Source organism: Hylobates moloch, unplaced genomic scaffold (genome assembly GCF_009828535.3).
Source record: "Hylobates moloch isolate HMO894 unplaced genomic scaffold, HMol_V3 SCAFFOLD_6, whole genome shotgun sequence".
NCBI classification, from domain to species: Eukaryota; Metazoa; Chordata; class Mammalia; order Primates; family Hylobatidae; genus Hylobates; species Hylobates moloch.
Window position 1 is genome coordinate 137,635,652 of NW_026652281.1, and position 17,651 is coordinate 137,653,302.

A 17,651-nucleotide genomic window follows, 5' to 3' on the forward strand; every position below is an offset into this window, starting at 1 on the left:
GTCAGTTTTTAATAAAGTCATGGCAGAAAACAGCATTATTTTTATTATACTTTAAGTTCTAGGGTACATGTGCACAACGTGCAGGTTTGTTACATATCTATACATGTGCCATGTTGGTTTGCTTCACCCATTAACTCGTCATTTACATTAGGTATTTCTCCTAATGCTATCCCTCCTCCATCCCCCCACCCCACCACAGGCCCTGGGGTCTGATGTTCCCTGCCCTGTGTCCAAGTGTTTTCATTGTTCACCCCACCTATGAGTGAGAACATGTGGTGTTTGGTTTTGTGTCCTTGTGATAGTTTGCTCAGAATGATAGTTTCCAGCTTCATCCATGTCCCTACAAAGGACATGAACTCATCCTTTTTTATGGCTGCATAGTATTCCATGGTGTGTATGTGCCACATTCGCTTAATCCAGTCTATCATTGATGGACATTTGGGTTGGTTCCAAGTCTCTGCTATTGTGAATAGTGCCACAATAAACATACGTATGCATGTGTCTTTATAGTCGCACGATTTATAATGCTTTTGGGTATATACCCAGTAATGGGATGGCTGAGTCAAATGGTATTTCTAGTTCTAGATCCTTGAGGAATTGCCACACTGTCTTCCACAATGGTTGAACTAGTTTATATTCCCACCAATAGTGCAAAAGCACTCCAAATTCTCCACATCCTCTCTAGCACCTGTTGTTTCCTGACTTTTTAATGATCTCCATTCTAGCTGGCGTAAGATGGTATCTCATTGTGGTTTTGATTTGCATTTCTCTGATGGCCAGTGATGATGAGCATTTTTGCATGTGTCTGTTGGCTGCATAAATGTCTTCTTGTGAGACGTGTCTGTTCATATCCTTTGCCCACTTTTTGGTGGGGTTGATTTTTTTCTCGTAAATTTCTTTAAGTTCTTTGTAGATGCTGGATATTAGCCCTTTGTCAGATGGGTAGATTGTAAAAATTTTCTCCCATTCTGTAGGTTGCCTGTTCACTCTGATGGCAGTTTCTTTTGCTGTTCAGGAGCTCTTTAATTTAATTAGATCCTATTTGTCAATTTTGGCTTTTGTTGCCATTGCCTTTGGTGTTTTAGTCATGAAGTCTTTGCCCATGCCTTTGTCCTGAATGGCATTGCCTAGGTTTTCTTTTAGGGTTTCTATGGTTTTAGGTCTAACATTTAAGTCTTTAATTCATCTTGAATTAATTTTATCAATTTTAGTAGCATTGTTTTCTGCACATAGGTCTTCATTTTACAGTGTTTCTTCATCCATGGCAAGGGATGATGATTTTACATTTATTGAAGTGCTAAAAGTTTCTTCTAAAAATAATATTCAAAGTGAATCAAATTATTAAGAAACAGTACAAGTCATATACAGATTTTGGAAAAAATTGTGAAAGCAGTTCTGAAGGGCCAGGGTTGGGGAACATTAATCTAGAGATTTCTGTCTGGGGGAAAATATCTGCCATAACTTTTTTTTTTTTTTTTGAGGCAGAGTCTCACTCTGTCACCCAGGCTGGAGTGCAGTGGCATAATCTCGGCTCACTGCAACCTCTGCCTCCTGGGTTCAAGTGATTTTCGTGCCTCAGCCTCCCAAGTAACTGGGATTACCAGCATGCGCCACCATACCTGGCTAATTTTTATATTTTTAGTAAAGACAGGGTTTCACTATTTTGGCCAGGCTCGTCTTGAACTCCTGACCTCAAGTGATCCACCTGCCTTGGCCTCCAAAGTGCTGGGATTACAGGTGTGAGTCACTGCACCCTGCCCTGGCATAATTTATTTTGGAAAGAATAAAGACATAGTTTATTATTCCTGTGTCTACCTTTTAAGATGCTAAATTGAGTGTTGCAGGCACTAGAATATGCATCGAGACCAGAGGGGCCACAGGAAGCAGTTCTAGGAATGTATGCTTATACCAGAGGCACTTATCTGGAAAGAGATCAAAGTAGTCCTTTGGAAGCTGGGACTGGCACCAATTATATAAATTCCTCCAATATATGACTAAAGCAAGTCATTGGAGACATAAGCTTTAACATTAAATCATCTCTGAATTTACTTATTTCCAGCTTTTAAAGTAGCACAATAATTACCACTCACTGAACATTTAGCATACCTCCTATACTGTGGTAGGAAGCCCCTAATATGGTGGTTCCCAGTGATCTCCACTTCCTGGTATTCATGCCCTTGTGTAATCTCCTTTTATTGACTGTGGTCTAGACCTAGAGACTCCTTTCTAATAAAGGGAATTCTGCAAAAAGTGATGGGATGTCACCTCCCATAATAGGTTATAAAAAGACAGTGGCTTCCAATTTGGTGCTCTTTCTCACTTTCTCTTGGATGATTAGCCCTGAGGAAACCCAGCTGCCATGTTGTATAGCAGCCCTGTGGAGAGGCCCACAGAGTGAGAAACTGAGGCCTGCTAACAGTCATGTAGGTGAACTTGGAAGCAGAACTCCTTCCCATGCCCAAACCACCCACCTGTTGAGCCTTCAGATGAGCCCACAGCCCTGACCAACAGCTTGAGTGCAACCTCAAGAGAGACCTTGAGCTAGGAGTGCCCAGGTAAGATGCTCCTGAACTCATAATCCACAGAAACCATAAGATAATAAATGTCTGTTGTTTCAGCTCCTGAGGTTTGGAGTAATTTGTTATGTAGCAATAGATAATTAACATAGGTACTGTACTAAGTAAGTAGTTTTCTTCTGTGATCTTATTTAATCCTACCAGTAATCTGTGAAGTTAAAATTTTTTATCTGTTTTACAGATGAAGAGAATAGAAGTTCAAGAATGGTGTTTGAGCCATATTAAAACTTCAATATAGGTTGTTAATTATTAACAATATTACAATAGCAATAATAGTGGTTTTAGTATTAGTTCCTATCTAATACTTTAGTTCCTTTTAAGATTCCCTGACTGATGAACACTTGAGTGATTAGTTAGTAATTCTCTCATCTTTGGGATAAGAATTCTGAGGTCTAGGTAGATCCCATAACTTGATTATTGCTTTAATACACCTAGCAAAGAGATAATAATCCTAAATCAATTTATAGTGAATTAGGCAAATTAAAAACCTTGGAGGAAATATCCACGGGATATGTAACTACATTAAACCAGGGTTTAAATAAGTCTAAGACTTAGAATGTATTTCCCCACTTTCTTGCTTAACATATTATTTTTCATCCCAAGTAAAGAGATGAAAAGACTAATCTTACAGGTTTACTGAGCCCAAGGGTGTAGGCATGGCTGAGGATTCAGGCACTATCCTGGAGGATACTGGAAAGAAAGAATCATCACTGACTGAATTAAAGGTGGAGTATGGCTGACTGTTCCTTAGGAGCTTTGGCTGTTTAACCAATGAGCAGGAGTGCATGGCATTTAGCAGAACACATGGAAGTCCACTCAATCTCCCTCTGGCCGGCTGCCTCACTGGTTTGTAGATGTTCTCCTTCTAGAATTACCTGGAGTGAAAGAATCATTGCAAATCGAATTTCCATTACAAGCAGGACAGGCAGGCATGGGGATCAAGCATTCAAGCAAGCTGAAAATTACTTTCCTTCCTAAGCATATTATTAAAGCCTAAGTTTTCCCTGAGCTTATTTTCATTTTGAAAATTCATTAAGGTTTAATCTAATAATCTGTGCACCTGACAGGAAAGTAAAAGATTTTTCCAATTCATCTAAAGGTCCTCTGGCATTTTTCATAATCTACGCTAGTTTTATTTTTTAAAAAGAGGTGTATATTGTTGCTTCATGGAATAAAAATGAAATATAAACCTCCCCAACATTCTACTGTAGTCTACATCAGCCTCAGGCAAAACTTAGAGTCCGGTGTCCTCCCTCCCTCCATCTTCTTCCCTTTTCTCCATGGTATGGCCTAGGTGTAGGTGCCCTACGGGCCCTACAGCCCACACCCCTGCAGCAGAGTGCTCTTCTGGTTAATATCCTCCATGGAATCCAATCCCTGCTTCCCTCTGATAGGAGCACACATCTCAGTGCCCACTTCCCATCTTCATCAGCCAAGAAGATGTGGTGGAACTTTACCTTCTGCAATTTGAATTGTGAAAACAGATACTTCCCCCTAAAATCAAAATGGTGTTATAGCTTTGAATATGCCTCTTCAGCTTTCCCAATCTTCTCTCCAAATCTCACTGCCACCCATAATCTATTCCAGTTGAAAAGTGCTGTTTTTAGAACTTTGCTTCATTCTTTCTCTTTCTTATCCCATAAAAACATATTGGCTTCATGCATTATTCCTTTCAGGTTTTTACTGTGTGGCAGACCAGCTTGACATATAAATTGATGCTGAAAATTTAAGCTCTGAATAATTTCAATTTAATTGGGACTGTTTCAATGGATAAGTTAGTCTTAAATAGTAAGAAACCGACAGTTGAGTTTCCATGAGCAAACAGCGTGGTAGAATGTAAATAGCACTAGCTCAGTTCCAGACTTAGTTCTACCTATCAGAAACCAGCAGGGTAAACCTGAGCAAGTGACTTAGCCCCAGTAGTCTTCAGTTTCCTTATCTGTGGGGAAACAGGGAGACTGGACCAATAGTAGAATTTGGGAGAGGTAAAACTTTCTAACAAGCAGTGCCAGAAGTAATATAAAAGAGACCAGCTAGCCATGTGTGGGGATGAGATAAAGGATATTGGGCTGGATGACTTCCAGGGTCCTCTAGACTCCAAGATTCAGTGATCTGTTAGGGGCTGGGTGCTTCCCTGGTGTACCCAAGTCCCACCTAGAAGCCTGTGTCCTCTTGGTCAAGGGGTTGCTCTACACTTTGATATCTGCAGATATCAATGCAGAGAATCACCTCACCTGATTCTCTGTATTGATGGTATAAACAGTGTCGGTCTGATTTAACAGTCTGCAGGAATGGGCAATGTTGACCGCTGTCTCCTGCTTATCTCCGGTCAAGACCCAGAGCTGGATCCCAGCCTCCCGCAGAGTGGCAATCGTATCTGGAACTCCTTCCTGCAGCCGGTCTTCGATCCCAGTGGCTCCTGGATTGACGAAAAACAACAGAGTTCACATTTATCGTAAAAGAGTAGTTGCTTAATTCCCCCAGAGCCATGTGAAGCTAGGCAATGTTTATTGGATAGTATCACTGTGCTAGGCCGTGCACCCAGGATGTAATAGTGAACTAGATGGAGCTGGTCTCTACCTCTGAGTTCAATGGTCATTGAATAAGAATTTATAACTGCGCTATGTAATGAGAGAAAGTCAGGCTACCATGCGAATATACACCAGGAGAACTGAACTTCACCTGGAAAATCAGGGTGGGCTTTGCTGAGGAAGTGCTACTTAAACTGAGACCTGGGAGATAATGCAAAGAGGTGGCAGAGGAGTAAAATTCCAGGTAGAGGGATCAGCGTGTGTGAAGTCCCAGAGGTTACAGTAGAGGAAGATCAGAAATGGAGGCAGAGCAAGGTGAGAGATGAGGCCAGAAAAGGAGCTTAGGGGTGCTGGATTGTGCAGAGCCTTGTCAGGGCCTCAAAGGATTTGCAATTTATTTGGTAGTAGCGAAAGCTATTCAAGGGTGTTATGCTGGGGAGTGATAGAATCAGTTTTGACTTTTAAGAATATCATTCTAGAGAATAGGTTGGAGATTGGAAAAGCAGGATGAGATTCAGAGCTAAAAGCTACTTAGGAGGCCAGGCAGGACTGCAGAGGAGAGGCAACAGTAACCTGGACTGGCCTAGCAGCAATAGGAATAGAAGTAGAAAGACTGAAATCTTTGCCCTGCAACTGATCAAAGCAGAATTATTAGGGACTCACATTTTTGATAATATTCTTGGAGGGAATTAAACAGGCAGATTCCATATTTTTGAAGGATCTCAAGCTTTGCACCAGCCCTGATGAATAGATATCCAAATATTGAATAGTTGCTAAGTGATTAAGCAAAAATAAATCTGCTTTTCAATTGAGATTCATTTCAGATCACAGACTAATGGCTACCCATTTCACTCTGGGCAGGAGCACGGCATTTTGTTTCTTTTAATAATCCAGAGTGACAATAGGTTGGCAAAGCGGTTACGTTGGATGCATATTGAAAAGATTATTTCATATTTTGAGACAGCATGAAGGCATTACAGCTTTTTAGTGGTGTGCCAATTTCTCGGTGGCAAGTGGAATTCTCTTCTCAGCCCAGACCTCTCCAGGCCATCTTGAGGGGAGACAAAGAACCCCACTATCCTGAAATGTGCCTGTTTTGCATCTGAAGGCCATATGCACAGGTAAACAACCCCATAAAAAGTGATGGCTTGAGCCTCATCTTCCCCTACAAGCGTAGTCTGGAAGGTGAGAGGAAGCTCACTTATTACAGTGAGGTGGACTGAAGGAGAGAGGAGGAAAAACACATTTGTGTGAAAGAGAAAAGGAAACAGCAAGGTTGTGACAGCCTTTCCCAGCTAGGGGAAGCCAACAGGTTCTGCCAAGTGTGTTCTCTTCACCCAGAAGAACCGGAGGAACACCTCTCACAGACTGAGCCTAGAGTGCTGTCATGAAACAAAAGAAACCTCTGGGAAGGGAGAAAGGGATCAGGTGCCTGAATGGGGTGACTTTCTAGTGGCATCATCTGGCAGATAGAGTTGTCTGGCCCAGCCATCCTCTGGTTCTTGTTCGAATGAGTTCTTGTGTACAGCTTTAAAGGGGACCTTATGAGGCAGCAAGCAGAGGCCTCTGCAGCCGAGACATAGGAAACCAAAGGCTGAAGGATGTGGGGAGCTAATGCATGCCCCAACCCCATTCCCCCTCCTTGGCTTGTCAGCCATCCTACTTGCCAGCATCACCACTTTACAGTGACCTTGGGTCTTTTCCCTTGGAACTCCTATTTGGCTGGGTAGCTGGAGGCATGTGACTCATCCAGAGGAGAAGCCAAGTCTCAGAGGAGGGTGTCTCTGTCTAGAACTTGGTCCTCATCCCCAGGTCAACATTGTCCACCAAGAATAAAGAAGGCTTTTTGCCATGCGGCCAGTGCATGCTGTTTGGGCATTGCTTACCCAGATTTTGCTCCCGAGGTGTGAGGACATTAATCCTGTTGAATAAACCTCCCCCTTGCTTCTTGGCAATGCTTTTCCTCCAACAGAAGCCTAGCCTGTCTCTTAATCAGTCTCTGTGCTTCTCTTCTCTCTCTCAGCACAGCAATCTAACTTCCATGCTGCAGTAATCAGTTTTTGTAAAGCACAGATCTGTCCCTGCTTTTACCCTCTACCCTCTCCAAACTTTTAGCAGCTGATTGACATGACCCTTCATAATCTGGGTCCTACTGACCTTTCCTGCCTTCCATCATTTCCCCCGACTCTGTTTCCCACAAGCCCGGAACCTCCAGGCCTTCAATTGGGTCCTCCTCCTCTGCCTAACCAGCTTCTCCTTTTGCTTTCAGTTCATTGCCTTCCTAGACCCTCCCTCACCCCTGTGCTAGGCTGGCATCTCCTCCTTTTTGTGCTTCCATCCCACCAGGCCCATCTGCTAGCCCAGCTCTCACCACAGTCTGTTGAAATTGCTTGCTTGATCATCTAGTATCCTCACTAGACTCCAAGCTCTGGGAGGGCAGACTTTTTGGCTCCTGTCTCTTGTTGCAGCCCCAAAGCCTAGCATGTCACTTGGCACATAGTAGATGCTTAGCAAACATTTGAATGAAGGGAAGAGTGTGCTATTGGAAAAGGAGCCAAACTCAGAGTCTTCTTCCAGCGGGGAATGTAGGAATGCTCCCAGAGCATCCTCAGGAAGCTGTGTGTGGTGTCTGGGTTGGGTATTGCCATGGCCCATTTGTGCCAAATACCTGGAAGGGAACCCCAGGGAAGGCTGCTAATGGAGACATATTAGTAATTTCAGAATCGGGGCCAAGAGCTCCCTTCACAACTGGCTGCATTCCTTTTTTCCTATAATGATGACTTATTTTTAGCTACCAAGTAAGGTGAGTTGATTCTCCAGATGCTGTGCAGTTTCCATGAGAAGCTCATCTCGGTTGTCGAGGGATGCCTCAGCCTCACGCCGGAAACTGGCCCATCTCCGGAAGTCCTCTTCACTTACAACCTACGGGATGGGAAAAGGCTCCTTAACAATCTTGGGTGGGCCAACAAGATAATTTCCTCTCTCTTCCCACCTGCTGGGCTTCCTATTGGCCTGTTTGAACTTCTCTACATAATTAGATGGGGCTTTCTTCTCAATGATTTTTAAAAAAATATGTAAATTAATGAAGATTTATCCTTGTGTTCCATTATCCCTAAAAATCTGTTGTGCTCAGATCACTGGAGATGATCTGGACAGACAAGGTCCCTGCATGCCTGGGCTTATATGCTGGTGGAAGGTGAGTGGCATTATCCAAATAAATAATTATTTCAGGGAATGCTAGGTAGAAAATGAGTGATATGAGAAAGTGTGATAGGCTAGAAGAATAACTGAATAGGGGGCTGCCTTCTTTTGGAAGTTTAGGTTTCCTTGACAAAATGACCTGCAAGCTGAGATCCAATGACAGAGGGTCAATCATGGGCAAGAGCAAGAGTTAAGGCTGTGGAACGGTGATGAACTTGGCCTTCCTTCTGTTCCTTGAATGAAAGATGGAGAAAGTTCAGAAATGAGGCTGGAAAGAAAGCAGCAGCCTGTGGAGCACTCCACCAGGCATGGTGTCATACACATGGAGTGCCCAGCAGCTGGAATAATCCAGCTAGCGGCCACATCTTCTTCCCTCAGAGTCCCATTTTAGACCCTCCTGTTGACATTACATGTATATGGTGTCTTATAGCAATGAAAAATTATTTTGTTCAAGCATCAAATATTCCTTGAGTCCCTCTGCATGGCACTATAGAGAAAACCAAAGGGACACAAGTAGGTCTTTTGCTTTTGAGGAATGCATAGTCCATTAGGGGAGGCAAAATATGCACAAATAACTTCAATAGAAAATGGTGGTAAGGGTGTAATTCTGATTCAGAGTAGTGGTAAGCATTTGTTGCTGTCCCAGGTGCTGCACATGTGGTTATTTTAATCTCCATGAAAACTGCATGAGGGAGGGCTGATCAGCACCATTTTACAGATAAAACTCAGAAGTGAAGAAATTGCTCAAGGTCACACATCTAAAAGTAGTGAGATTGGGATTAGTACCCAGGTGGTTCTGGCTTTAAAGCGGGCACTCCTGATCTCTAATGCTGCCCTAAGAACCATAAAAGACACAAAAAGCCCTGGGGATTTATGTAAGAGAACCCATGTCTAGCCATCTAGAAATGTATGCCCATCATAGCACCCCATTAGCTTTGCTTTTAGGTGACTCATTTGGTGTCCACACTCTGCAATTCACAGCCCTCACTGCCTGCCTGTCTGCCTGCCTTGCAGAAGCTGCAAAGTCAAAGATCTTGCAAAGCATGAGTTAGGTAATCTACAAAACCATGGTTGGGCTGAGTGCAATGTGATAGGGAATGGTAGGGACTGTGGCCAACCACAGAACACAGCGGAACATATTCCTCATCACAGGAATCAACTTCTTCCTGGTTGTAGCTGATTGCTTCCATTCCAGAATGAAAACACAGTTGGCCAGATCCTCTACATTTTTAAAAGAAACCAGAAATCTAGATTTTTATGTGACCATATAAAAGCTCCCCAAATTTAAAGGAAAATAATGCACATCTAAAAAATATAATTGGAATGCAAAATTATAACTGAAAAAATGTCATGAGTTGTGTGTTACCCATTACACACATAATGAAAAGCAGGGCATGGCAAAGCCACACTGCTATGGGACCTAGCTCTTCAGATTTTGGCTTCAACAAAATTGTGAGTGTCTTGGGTTTTTGTGGCAAGTCAGAACAGCTAATCTTGAAAATGTTAAAACAACCACCTCTAAGGGTCTTTTATAAAGAAAAAGAAGCAGGGTCAAGGCCATTCAGCTATTTAATGATATTCAAAGCATGCTTGGAGGAATTTGTTCTTACCTTCTTGGCAATGCATAGTGTGCGCAGGCCATCTCTTGCATACAAGTCTAGATGCTTTTGGGTCCGGGCTCGGATTTTTCTCAGCTTCTTTTCCATATTAATGTCAGGCACTGTCAAATAGCCATTGTCCCCCATGAGGCCACATACAAATGCTCAGGGATCCCCATCCCCAATACCCTGGAATCTCCTGTAGTAGACTACAAATGCTTTAGAGAAGGAATCCCTTACAGCCCACCTTAGAAACCTGAAGGAGCTCTCCTGACTGTCAGGTTGCCCTGGAAGATAATGCAGGGAGTCCTTAAGTTGTCTGCTCTCTACATCTTTTCATCAAAAGCCTGGCTGAATAAAGTGCTATGTAAGGAAGGTAGGTGGTCTAAGGTACTGTTCCCAAACAGCTGTTTACATGAGAACTGCCTGGGAATTTAATAATTGAGATTCTCCAGTCCAGTTAAAGCCCAACTGAATCAGGGGAATAGAAGTTTGAATCTTCATTGTTACCTAAGGTGTTTTTAGTTTATTCCTGGATGGCCAACTGACTTTGGAAACTGTTCTCTAAGTCTATTTATCATCTTCTCTGTCTTCTACTTGAGGTCTTATATCAAATTAGGTCCCAAGACATCTACAAGCCTGGATCTCATTAGCTAAGTTCCTCACCTCATTTGTTTTGCTGAGCTAGGCCTTCTCTCAATGCAAGAAATACGTTTAGAGAAAACATTCTTTTATGCATTTCCTATGAATGTAATGTGAAAAGTATGTGTGTTGCTCAAAGTCCCCTTTGAAAGTTGTACATAAGTTTCTGTCAGAGGTAATTTGTCTTTTACTCTTGAAATTCCAGTTCCTTTATCTAACTCTATAATAAGAATTTTTCAGCCAAGGTTGGCTGGTGTGCGGTGGGATTGATGCCATCACCACTTTCTGTATCTGAACTGCCACAGACATCATTTATCAGTCGCTTGTAAAACTGAGCTAGGCTTCACAATCATTTTTTGCCAGGGCTGGATTGAGATTTTTAAAGGTCCTAAGATTGAACAGAATTTGTATACCTCACTCATCCTTGTATATAATACAAAATTAAAAATATAATTCTTAACAGAAAAGTATAACGAAGTCCAACAAAACTGATTTTTCCATGCTACTACTCCAAGGCTGTTTTTATATAATATAAAACTTGTTTCAAAGATTATTTTCTCATTTTTCAGGTGTTGTTGCTGCCTTAAGCATAGTCTTCATTTGTGCATCGCCTGATTCGGCACTATTTACAATATTTTATTTTTAAAGCCACCAGCTCCTGGGATTAAACCTGTTTGTCTTTTACTTGTAAGCCTTGGAGTTTACCTTCTTGCTTAGGCTGCCAGGAACCTCAGCATCAAATTGAACATTTAAACACCATAAATATTATTAAACCTGAGGTTATTTCCTCCCTCCTTTCAAAGTTTTACTTCTCAATTCTTATAGTAACATTGTGTGTGTGTCTTCTATTGAAAGCATCTCTAATCCATTTTGCAATCAGGTGAGGAGCAAATAAAGAGACATCTCCAGGGCAGCTTGGATGACTGGCTGCTGAGGGATAGAGTGCTGTGGGTCCCTTGACTCAGAAGTACTGAATTCACTTGTCTACCAGAGCCTGGGGATAAAGAGAACTAATTAGTTCCCTTCCCATTCTACACACTAATCAATCCCCATAAACCTCTTGGCCCTGATCCATGGCTGATAATGCAGGAGGCACAGGGCTGCCTGGGCAATTCTGAAGCTTGGCTGGAATCTACTAACCTGGGAGAATCATAGCCCCATAACTGTCTTCTCCTTGTTAGCAATCAGGCAGCGGCTGCACACTAATTCATGTTGTTCCAAAATTGGACACTGATATGTAGGGACTTTGGAACATTTTTCTGGCTCAGTGAGAGTTTATGAAAATCATCTGGGGGAGGCTGGGGAAAAGGATAATAAAGAGGAACACCTGAGGCTTCCCAGAGTACACCAAGCCCTGTGCAGAATTCTGGCAGCATGAGGCAAGCTCTGACCTGGAATTCAGGATACCAGGGTCTGGGATTTAACATTAGTTAACCATGTTGCCTCTTGTAAGTCACTTTTCTTTCTGAGTTGAGTTTGCTTTTCTCCAAAAGGAAGAGTTAGGACCACAATGTGTTCCATGGTAAGATAATGGATGCTCTAGTGCAAAAGACTGTGTGGATAATCCATATTTAAATAAGTTTAGAAAACTGGGATGGAGTTAAAGATGTTTATCTGCTACAAGACTGTACAGTCTTTAAATATGCTAATGGACACTGTGATTCCCTCGGTCCAGGAGATGTAAAATGCAGCATGTTTTAAGGATATTTGAGGAAAGCCTCTTGTAGGTCTGTATTCCAGTTGGGACCTGCTGTACCAGGTGACACTACAACTTGAGCTTCTTACTACCATTCCACGCTGCTGCTTAAACTATAGAACTCTCTGTGCCTGGAACCCTGGTAAGGCAGGACTCACCGCAGGCTGGGTCTTCCAGCAGGTCCATGATGACCGAGTCAGCGCCCTTGGTGTAGACGACAATCTCGCCAGTCAGTGGGTGCCTCACAACCACAGACATTCTCTTCCTGACAGAGTCAAAGCCCAGGGTGCAGAGGAGGCTGAAGGTGAGGCAGGTGCCCTGGGGCAGGCGCACAGTCACCTGCTCAGGTGTCCGGGACACTAGTGTGAAGCTGTAGGCATGGGCAGCGTGCACCAGGGCGGCCTCATCAGGGCTCTCAGCCTCATAACAGAACTCAGGCCTGGCCAGGTCTGGAGCTGGGGCCTCCAATGCCTCCTCCAAGGAAGTGCCTGACCCAGACTCCAGGATGTCGCCCTGGTCCCACATGCTGCTCCTGTAGCCACCGTCATCGGTGGAGTCACCTCCACTGCACACAGACGCATCATCTCTCTCATCCGAGTCCATGGTGGCCAGGTTGGCCCCTAAGCTCTCTCCCAGGTCTGTGTCAGAGGGTGCAGTGGATGAGAATGACTGGCTGAGGCTCGATAGCTTCAACTTCTGGAAGAGCTGCTGAATCTTCTCCAGGGATGTCCCTAGAGCCTTGCTTGAGGGTTTGATGGTGACCTTGTGGCCAAAGGAGGAAAATAGAATATTACTCTCAATGTTGGAAATAATACCAAGTTGTCTTATGCAGAATATGAAGGTACTTTTGCAATAAGTGAAGCCAGATGTTTTCCTCCAGCCCTGAGATTCTAAGCATTGACAATGGTCATTTTCCACTATCTTTTGATCATCCCACTCTGAGCATGGAAAAAGGAAGGAAAAGGAGATGAGAATCAGAAACTCATAGTAAGGGTTCACATTTCCTGAACTCTCACCATAAATGCTTCTGCTTTGAGTGCGGTATCTCATTTCATCCTCCCAATAATTCTGTGGGATGCTATCATCAACCCAACTTATGGCTGAGGACATTGAGGTACAAAAAGTCTATATAAATTGGCCATGATCACCCAGTGTGTAGTGAGTAGAGTTGGAACTCAAACCCAGGTCTGCTCGACTCCAGAGGCTGGGCTCTTGAGCTACCTGCCAGCTGAAACTCCCACATTAACTTGAAAATTGGGAGTTGCATACTGTCTTTCCCCAAATGGTACTTCTTCCCCTCTTAAAAATGAGTTAATTTTTAAGATAAAGCTTTCTGCCTCCAAAAACTTCCTGAAGACTTCTGATAACTAGCTGACTTTTCAGTGCTGAAGTGATTTTCAGGGTGGTTTGGAATCTGGGCATAATGAAGGGAGGTTGTGGTTTAGTGCCTGGGTGAAACTTCTTGTCTTGGTTTCATAGTTGCAAGTTGTACCATCTAATTATTCTCTCAGTGACTCACAGGGGTGCTTGGCTAAGAGTCTGTGGAAGATTGAAGGCAAATCCACCTTTAGTAGATTTCAGAGTATAACTTTACATGCATGGCCATTCAGCTGCATTTTTTCCATGGGAAGAACATTATACACAGTATTATTTTTAACCCATATATAAAAACAGAGAGCAATATAGCACAATTATTACTAGAAACCATTATGGAATCACATAGATGGTTCTGCCATGTATGAGCCATATGTCCTTCATTACCTTGAGTTTTCTGAGCCACTATTTCTTTGCTTGTTAAATCCAAGGTCCTGCCTCATAGATTTGCTGAGGTGAGAGGATTAAATGATAATACAGGTAAAGTGCTGGGTATGGAGCCTGGCATAAAGCCAAGTGCTCAGTAATCAGTAACTCTTAATGTCTACCTGCAGACACATAGACAAAGTTTGAAAGCTACACAGAAAGCTCATATGTATCTTTTCCATTTTATTTAAAAATGAGGAAACAGACCCAGGGAGGGTAAGAGACCTATTCTAGGTTTCACTGTGGTGAAATGACACTGTTGCTAGGACCCAAATTTCATGTCTCCCTGATCAGAACTTCTCCCCTCGCCCCTACCCTGGCTTCTACTTCTCTACCTCCTTTATCCGCCTCCCCCAGCCATCGCTGGTCCTTACCCTCTGCCTGGGCTCAGTGGTTGTGGATACCATGACAGAGTTGCAGATGGTTAAGGCAAGGAAGAAATCAGCAATGGAGGAGGTGGTGGAGAGGGAAGCCTTGGTAGGTCGGCTGTCTGACAAGGTCTCCAACCACAGGGCAGCATCTCGAACCTTGGTCAGTAGGTTTTTATCTGGAGTTACATCTTTTTCCTGGAAGAGAAAGGCCAGAATGAGAGCTGTTTCTGGGAAGGAAGCCCACTCCAGAAGAATCTTCATATGCCTGGGGAAAGGATGATGCAGCTTCATTGCAGTCTTGCATCCAGCATGTTTTTCTCTCCCACAGGTCTGGCCATTGCCAATTCTTATTTGAGTCCTTCCTGCCTCTCAGTGCCTCGTGTCCATCCATTACCAGATGCTGACAGTTCTTCACTCTCAGTGTCTTCCCACCATTTGTGTTGCTTCCAGCCATGCTGAGACCCTCTACCCCTCAATCCTGAATTTCTGCACCAGCCTCTAAACTAATACTGTTGCCTCTCACCTTTTTTTTTTTTTTTTTTTTTCTAATCCTTCCTATGTATCACCTGCACGGTCTTTTTAAAACTCCATTTCCTCCTGGCATTCTTGACTTCAAAAAACCTTCAGGAGATATCCATTGTTAGCGTGATCAATTATTTGGCATTTAGATTCTTTCACAGTTTGCATTTCACTCTTTTTATTCCCACACTTCTCAACTTGGACCCTCAGCTCAGCCTGGTGGTCTGTTTGCTGCCTCTTGGATGTATACTCCTGTATTCCTCTGATCACACTTTGCTTGAAAAATCCTCTTCTACCTACCAAAATCCTACCTAGACTTCAATAACCATAGGAAGTCCCACTTATCTGTGAGATCCTATGTAGCTCACAATGAATTCTCTTTCTCCTGAACCGCAATAGCAGATTCTTAACTCAGAATGTCCACAGGAGTCAGGCATGTAAAGTGAATGAGGAAGGTGGGCCAATGTAGAGTGGAGGACATTATGGGGTGGTGGGAGCTATGAGACCTAGCAAGTCCTACCGCTATCTAAAGGGTAGCTACTGCTCTGCTGAGTGTAATGCTCCAATACTGGTCTAGTTTGCCAAGTCTCTTGATTTTTCAAGATAAAGCAAAGATAATGCATGACCTATTTTTTTTCTTTTCTTCCTATTCTTTTTTTTAGAAGAAAATAAAGGAAGGGCTGGATCTGACCCATGGATTTCCAAATTTTCACATCTTTGTAGAAGTTACCACTTGAACCATCCCTTTGGAATTCACTACATATTGACCTATATTTTACTTGTTGGTTTATTTTCTCTTGCTCTGGCTCCTCTATTTTACCACAGGGATCTGATGCCAGAAAAGCTTCTCTCAGGCAGTGAGATCTTAACCAGAGCAGAGGTGGTGGTGGTGGCAATGGCAGTAGTGGTGTCTGGCTTTGTCTATCTCCCCGCTGGCATCTTGCTTTGGCCTGTATTTTAAATTCACTTTTCTTATGTCCGTTTTTAATCTCTCTAGAGATAAGGTAAGAGCCTCAAAGCCAGGTTGAGTTTTCCATGAGGCTGTATTTCTTAGAGCTCTAACTACAGCTTTTTTGAAGCAGAAGCTCAACAAATGCCAGCTCTCAATGGTTAGATATAACAAAAGCCATTTTGCACAACGCTTTCACATAAGACCTTTCCTATCAGTGTTCAGAGTTCACAGCTAAATCACAGTTTAGAAGAGAGTCAATGGCTAAAAATGATAGACTGAGGGAATCTTGATTAATTTGTGCAAGGTGAAGACTGAGGGCCAATGAACTTTACCCAAGTTGAGAGTTTAAAAAAAAAAAAAAACCCATGGGAAAAGAGGCCTCAGACTTTTCTGACTACCAAATGCAATGACTTCCCAGAGGTCTGATTCTGTCCTCCCTAGGGCTGCTGGCACAGGAGAGAGCCAGAGGGGAGGAAACTCAGACATACCCCACAAGAACGGAGCACACACTCTTCAAGAATGCCAGCCTTCATTCTGGGTGCTCTTCAAGAGTCCACAGTCACTCCCCAACTTGTTCATACCATCATAAGAAGACAACTTCCAGAAAAAAAGTCTGCTTATCAGAAGCAAGAGGGCTAATAAAACTGAATCAGACCTGCATTTCCTTCCATTGCCCTGAAAACAATTGTGTGAACCATCCGCACCATGTGGTGTCATTATTTCCAAAAACCTGAGAAGGGCACACACACATTATCCATGCTCTCTGCCTTTGACTCCAGTCTTCCTAGTAGGAGCTCACATTTGTGAAACTCTTCCTACCTTCCCAAGGAATGTCATTTATATAACCTCATCAGATTCTCTCATAGTCCCAAGTTGAGATGAAATGAATCCCGACTTAACTAAAACCCATAGAGACAGGCTAATTTGACCAAAATCACCTAGTGAGTTAGTGTAAAGCCAGAATCAGAGCTCAGACTCCTGAACTGCTAGTCTAAGGTTTTTCATTTCTGTGGTCACAGTATGTTCTCTTATTAATGTTCCTCTGCAAACTTCTAAAACCAGATTCTAGGGACCATCCAGTGTTTGTCATCAAGTCACCAACACCACTCAAGGAACTCCAAACCTATTTCTCAACAGAGTAATGACAGCTCGTATTCATGTGGTGTTTCTTATGTTCTAGTACATCCATGATCTCGTTATATCCCTGCAGTAACATTATCTATTTAGCACCATCATCCTCCCAATTGTCTCTGTATTTCAGATGAGGAGACTGATGCCCAAGGAAGTTGATTGTCTTGCCCAAGGTTACACAGTAAGTGGGAGGAATTCTTTCAGTTGATTTCAGTTAGTCTGACCCTAGAATTCACAGTCTTAACACCTGTATCAGGCAAGATCCTGCATGTGAAAGAAGTGGACTTTGAGACTTGCTACCACTCAGGGTCTTTAGCGTCTGGGCATCTCAAACTCAATAGATGCATTTGTATATCTAATCCTTAAGGCTCAGCAGATAGTTCATGAGAGTAACAAAAGGAATTATGGAAAATTTCCTTTTTTCAGAAAATAGATTTCTTTTTTAGGGGGAGGGTACATAAATGAGGTGCTGTTAAATCTTACCATCACATGTACCCAAAGTTGAAGAACAAACTTGGAGATGTCAAAGCTAAATCCCCTATTTTCCTGATGCCAAAATTGAGTGTCAGAGAGGAGGAAACTGCTTGAGATCACACATTGATTTAGGGTCAGAACTAGGACAGTTTTCACACCA

General features: G+C 42.9%; 1 protein-coding gene across 1 annotated transcript in view; it reads right to left on the reverse strand.

Moving 5' to 3' along the window:
- The window catches only part of ATP10B (ATPase phospholipid transporting 10B (putative)), a 281,652-nt gene that overhangs the window by 38,901 nt on the left and 225,100 nt on the right, over positions 1-17,651 (reverse strand). The window contains exons 10-14 of the mRNA XM_032158541.2: positions 14,419-14,610; positions 12,403-13,006; positions 9,919-10,028; positions 7,903-8,029; positions 4,811-4,995 (exon numbers count right to left, since the gene is read on the reverse strand). Coding sequence (XP_032014432.1) covers positions 4,811-4,995; positions 7,903-8,029; positions 9,919-10,028; positions 12,403-13,006; positions 14,419-14,610 — 1,218 coding nt within the window. The remainder of the gene's footprint in view (positions 1-4,810; positions 4,996-7,902; positions 8,030-9,918; positions 10,029-12,402; positions 13,007-14,418; positions 14,611-17,651) is intronic.